Below are 5614 nucleotides of genomic sequence, written 5' to 3'. Positions count from 1 at the left end.
CAACAGAGAGCTGGGAAAGAGGGAGCCAGGGAGAGGAGGACGGAACCTCGCGATAATTCCACCCTGTTCTCGCGGTTTCACGATAGGTCAGACGAGAGGCTCGTTCGCCAGGCTATGTGGCCATTGGCTGAGAGCACCGCTTTCTAAGGCTGGCCCCGCCCACCCTGCGACCCGCGCTTCCGGCTCCGTCTGGGGGCTTACGGCGAAGTGGCTGTTTGTTTTTGCGTTTGGAAGGGGTAATTTAGAAACCGTCAGTAACTAATCTGTTCTTTCATCCATACAGTTCTTAGGCATTCACGCTCTCATTCAATGCATCCGTTTAGGGATTACGACAATAACTCCCGAGCGCTTATTTTGTACCAGGCAGCGTTCTAAGAGCTGTGCATAGATCACCTACCTAACAACCCCACAGCAATCCTTTGACGCAGGTACTGCTATTATGCTCGCCTGATCGATGAAAAACGGAGGCTGAGTGGGTTTATGGGACGTGGCCAAGGTTAGTGAGCAAGTAGTGAGCCTAAGAACGGGGTGGGAGGCCTGCGTCCTCGCTGATAGGCCCATTCCACAGATGAGGCAGTAACCTATCTCTGCCCTTGAAATACCTCTTGTTAGAAAAGATCGCGAAAAAGGACAGTAACAACTTTGTAAGGTAAATGTTATGGCAGTTCCTAAGTGATGCAGGACAGGGCAAATTGCCCCGAGTGGAGGGGGCGACAAAGCCCTGCACAGAGAGAGGGAAGAGGGTCATTTGGCGGAGAGTGTACCAAGAATTCAACACACACGCCGAAGTTACAGTCAAAAAGAAAGTTTTATAGAAAGGGGTAGCACTTCACAGAGTGTGGTCTCCTCTCAGAGGCAAAAAGTGAGAGGGACAGGGAGAGACAGAGTAAAGGCACTGAGAGGGACCCTGAGTGTTCAGGGAATTCGGTTTATATGTCATTCTTTAGTTCCCATTTCCTTTGATATGGACATACAGCGAGGAAAGGGTAGAGTCGTGCCAAAAGCCCCTGGCTGGCCCTTTCCAGCCTTTAATCGGTAGAGTCCCCATGGTTTTAGCCATAGGGAATGACACTTGGTCCCTGTTCCCCCTTCACAGGTGTGGGGAATGGGTTAGCAATCACAGCAGAAATCTTTGTTCTGAAGATGTCCGGGCCTGGCTTCAGGGCTGATCAGCATATTGCAGTCTCTGATAGTGTATTAACATTTTAATTCTCTTACCTCCTCCCTACGTTACTAGCATGACCAAGTAGGCTGTGAATAAATATTTATTCAAGACAAAAATTCCTGTCAGGAGAAAGACTTCAAGGAAAGAGAGCTTTACACTGGGAGAAAAAAAAAAAAATTCAAGCATTGTTAGGGAACGTTAAAAAACAAACATTTTTTAAATACCTTGTTTGTTAATATGGCAACTTTCCCTCTGAAATGAGATTTAAAAAAATTGTTTTCCTCTCATGAAACTGCTGTTATTTATTGTTCTCAGAAAAGCTTGATATCGATCAATTTATCAGTGGTTCGTTGTCAAGCAACCTTGACTTTATGATTAGTTTTACATTGGTTTAATTATTATTAGAGATAAATAACCTAGAAAGCAGAGTTATAGTAAGTAAAAATAAAACCTGTTGCAAAACAAGGCATGAGTTATAATGAAGTACCAATTATTCATTTATCAAGCGTGATCTTCAAAAATTGCTGAAGTATACGGCATGGTATATATCATGCATTTCTAAGACCCTTTATACAGGTTTTGAAATACCTAAGAATTTGTAGTACTTAGGAATTTTTTGCTGGGCTTAAAATGAGGAAACCTACAGTTTGTGTAAAAACAAAATTCTTTGGGATATTAAAGATCAATCCAAATAATAAGACCCGCTCCTAATATTGAAGACACACTCGATTTACAATAAAACGGTTTCTTATAATCAGTGTTAAACTTCTTATTTTCATTTCTTTAAAAAAGGAAATATTTTAATGCATTAATTTAACATTCAATATTTGATCAAGAAAAACGAATCATCTTAAAAATAACTTCTACCCACCCCCCACACCTAACCATGAAATTGACACGAAAGTAAGCCAAGTGATTCTGTGGTTAGTATAGTATCCTATGGCTAACTTAAAAATGCTCTAAATCTGTCACGTGTCAATTTTCACAGTTTGCCTCACTCAAAACAAGGATGGAGGGAATACTCTAGTGATTCAGCATTCTTTGAAAAATTTTAACATCAATAGGCAGCGATACCACTTTAAGAAAATTCCAAGGAAAAGACGGCCCCACTTTAAAATTCCCACCTCTGGCTCCAAAGGATTGGGTTTCAAACTTCGACAAAATACTCTGCTCCACTCCCTATTGGTGCATGCTCTAATCATTCATTCTTCCGCCTGGAGTTTTGTGGGGTACGGGAGAAGGCTACTCTGCTTTAGTCTGGAGCTATCCCACTTTCGACTTTTTGATGCTTATCAATCTGTTCAAAGAATCACCAAACTGATACAGCGTCTGTCAAATCAGGCTGTCGAGACAGCTGTGTAATTCGTTCGAAAAAGAAACGGAGAACCTCTCAAGCATACAGGGTAAATTAACAAAGGATTTTATGACGCAGAGTTAGTCGTGAGAGTTGAAACTTTCCTGATTTTTTTGCTAGTTTTAAAGGAATAAATGTCTCCTTTAAAGCAGGTAAAATGTGGGCACAGTCTAAGAGTCGCAAAAAGAGGGGTTTTTGGAGGGTGTTTTTCTCTTAGGAGTGGGATTAGAAGAACATTATTCTCAGATTAGCAGTGGAGTTTTGAATGATAAAGGGAACAAGGTCATAAGATTAATTATAGATTACTTTATACTCTAAGAAGCTGGATTTTTGTTGTTGCTTTAATATGGATTTAGAGGGACACTTAATGTTATTGTAATTATTAAGTGAAAAGGATATATTTTGTTCGTATGTTATACCTAGTGTAATAGACAACCCACCTATTAAAAAACATAAGAGAAAATTAGAATCGTCTTTGGATTCAAAGTTTGTGTATATTTGTAGGTAAGGAGATCCAGGGACAATCTGCTAATGACCAAGCAAAACATAATATTGGTACACAAAGCAGAATCAATAGGTAATTAATGATAAATTATCAAAAATGAGATTCGGCACTTCTGCAGTATTTCAAAAATGATATTTTCATTAAAATATAAACTATTTTAATATTTTAAGAAAATATTGATAAATGAGAATGACATATTAAAGCATATTTGAAATAGCAACATGTTTTTAGGATCTAGCCCAATGTATAATTCCAAAATATAACATCTTAAAGATTCTTCAAACATTAATTCCTCTAGTAAATAGAATACCTAGTGGCACATCGATACCTCTAAAAGGCCTAACTCATAATAGGTATGCAATAAATATTTCTTGAAGAGTCTCTGTTAATCCATATAGGGGGATATAAATTTTTTAAAAAAAGGTTTCTCAAGAAGCTCATACTCTCGCTGGGAGACTGAAACTAAAAACATTTAAAAGAAAAGTTCTGGATAGTTCTTCATGCATAGAACCTCATGCCTGTTTTGGACCATGGGTGCTTCAGGCACTTAGATTGATGTGAGCTGAAATATTCAAGAAATTCTTCGCAGTAGGGTCAGGACCCAGTGTGGGCCTGAGAAATGGGCAAAATATCAGTAGATAGAAAAGAAAAGAAGTGACTTCCTATGGGTGAGTTGTCAGCAAATATATGTAGCCTAAAGAGTAACTGGCTCTGACTGAAGCAGAATGTTTGATTGGAGGCCTTGGTTTAAAAAAAAAAAAAAGCATAAGTTACATGAAGAGTCAAGCTTGCCAGAATTAAGGAAAAATGTGTATTTCTAAAAGTGACTACGGAAATCATCATTTAACACTTATTTTTCTATCTAAAATTCAGAGGATAATGTATGTAAAAATATGCAAGAATCCCAGGAAACCCAGATATCCAACCACCTAGATGAAATTGTTGGTGCTGTCAGCATAACGCCTCAAAAGAAGATCTCGAAACAGCTGACTCAGACATTGCTCTTTCAGCCTCCTCGAGAGAAACTCCACCTGTGTGAAGAGAAAGCAAAGTCCTATTCCAGCAGGCATGAAGTAAGGGGCCTTTCTTTTCTATACTGTGCTCTGGGAATTGAGAAGTATAATAGCTTAGGTTACATCCCTACAATCTGAAGCTTGGCAGAAGAATATAAACAGGAGTGTGCCTTTGTCACAGCTCGATTGGGTGTAGTACAGCTCAGGGTTCCAGCGCAGCAGTTGCCAGTCAGCGTCCGTTTGCTGAATGGATGCACGAATGAACAAACAAGTCTACCCTGATCTGTGTGTATACCGGAATGACTGGCCGTAGGCTTCACCCATCAGTCAGTAAGTAATCAGCGCCCCCTATGGGCCAGGTGTCGGTAGTGCAATACAACATAAAGCAGATGAAGCTTCTGCTCTCCAGAGCTTAGATTTCCTAGGTCCTTTATCTTGTTCTATATATACTTCTTAAAAGTTTTACTCATTCACTCGTTCATTCCATATGCATTTCTCTACCACCTTCTATTTGTTGGGTCCTGTTCATTCATTCATTCATTCATTTCTCAAATATCTACTGTACGTGTAATAAGTGCCAAGTGCCGTGCGGGTGCTGGGGGCACAGTCGGAAGGCCACAGGCTCTGCCTCGGAGGGATCTATGGTTCGGTTGAGAAGACAGACAGGGAGACAGATAGTGGTAGTCAGTGTGATAAGGTCTGTGATGGACACAAGCTCAGGTGAACGTGGGGGTTGGGGAAGAGGACTGGGCAGTGATCGAGATGAGTTTCAGGTGTGTACAGCATCGTGCTTCCATACAAAATGATCATCGCAGTGAGTCCAGTGAACATCATTACCACAACTAGTTACAATTTTTTTCTCTAGTGAACATCATTGCCACAACTAGTTACAATTTTTTTCTTGTGATGAGAACTTTTTAAGATCTACTCTCTTAGCCAGTTTCAAATACACGATACAGTGTTATTAGCTATAGTCACCACGCTGTGCTGTCTTTTACATCCCAGGTCTCATTTATTTTGTGACTGGAACTTTGTACCTTTTGACCCCTTCACCCATTCTGCCCACCCCCCACCCCCACCCCACCAACTCTGGCAACCACCAATCTGTTCTCCATATCTATGAGTTTGTTGTTTTGAGGTTTTTAGCTTTTAGGATTTTTTAGATTTCACATATAAGTGAGATTAGAAGGCATTTGTCTTTGTCTGTTTGACTTATTTCACTTAGCATATTATCCTCAAGGTCCATCTATGTTGTCACAAATGGCAATATTTCATTCTTTTTTATGGCTGAATAATATTTCATTATATATGTGTATGTGTGTATATATATATTCACATTTTCTTTATCTATTCATCTATTATTGAACACTTAGGTCAGTTCCATATCTTAGCTATTGTAAATAACACTGTAATGAACATGGGGGTGCATATATCTTTTCAAGTTAGTGTTTTCATTTTCTTTAGATAAATGCCCAGAAATGGAATTGGTGGATCATATGGTAGTTCTACTTTTTAATTTTTTTATGCCATCTCATTTTTCAGTTTCTATTTTTCTGTCAATTGCTGAGGCTGAGCAC

At 39.4% G+C, this 5614-nt stretch overlaps 1 protein-coding gene across 1 annotated transcript in view; it reads left to right on the top strand.

Annotated features, from left to right (window-relative positions):
- The first annotated feature begins 2234 nt into the window (after positions 1-2234).
- The window catches only part of TTC23 (tetratricopeptide repeat domain 23), a 48538-nt gene continuing 45158 nt past the window's right edge, over positions 2235-5614 (top strand). Inside the window, exons 1-2 of the mRNA XM_006924138.3 lie at positions 2235-2568; positions 3898-4097. Of these exons, the coding sequence (XP_006924200.1) occupies positions 3918-4097 (180 nt within the window). The 5' untranslated portion in view covers positions 2235-2568; positions 3898-3917. The remainder of the gene's footprint in view (positions 2569-3897; positions 4098-5614) is intronic.

This window comes from Pteropus alecto, unplaced genomic scaffold (genome assembly GCF_000325575.1).
Source record: "Pteropus alecto unplaced genomic scaffold, ASM32557v1 scaffold59, whole genome shotgun sequence".
NCBI classification, from domain to species: domain Eukaryota; kingdom Metazoa; phylum Chordata; class Mammalia; order Chiroptera; family Pteropodidae; genus Pteropus; species Pteropus alecto.
The sequence above is the reverse complement of the archived record's forward strand: the minus strand, read 5'-3'. Positions and strand labels throughout refer to the sequence as shown.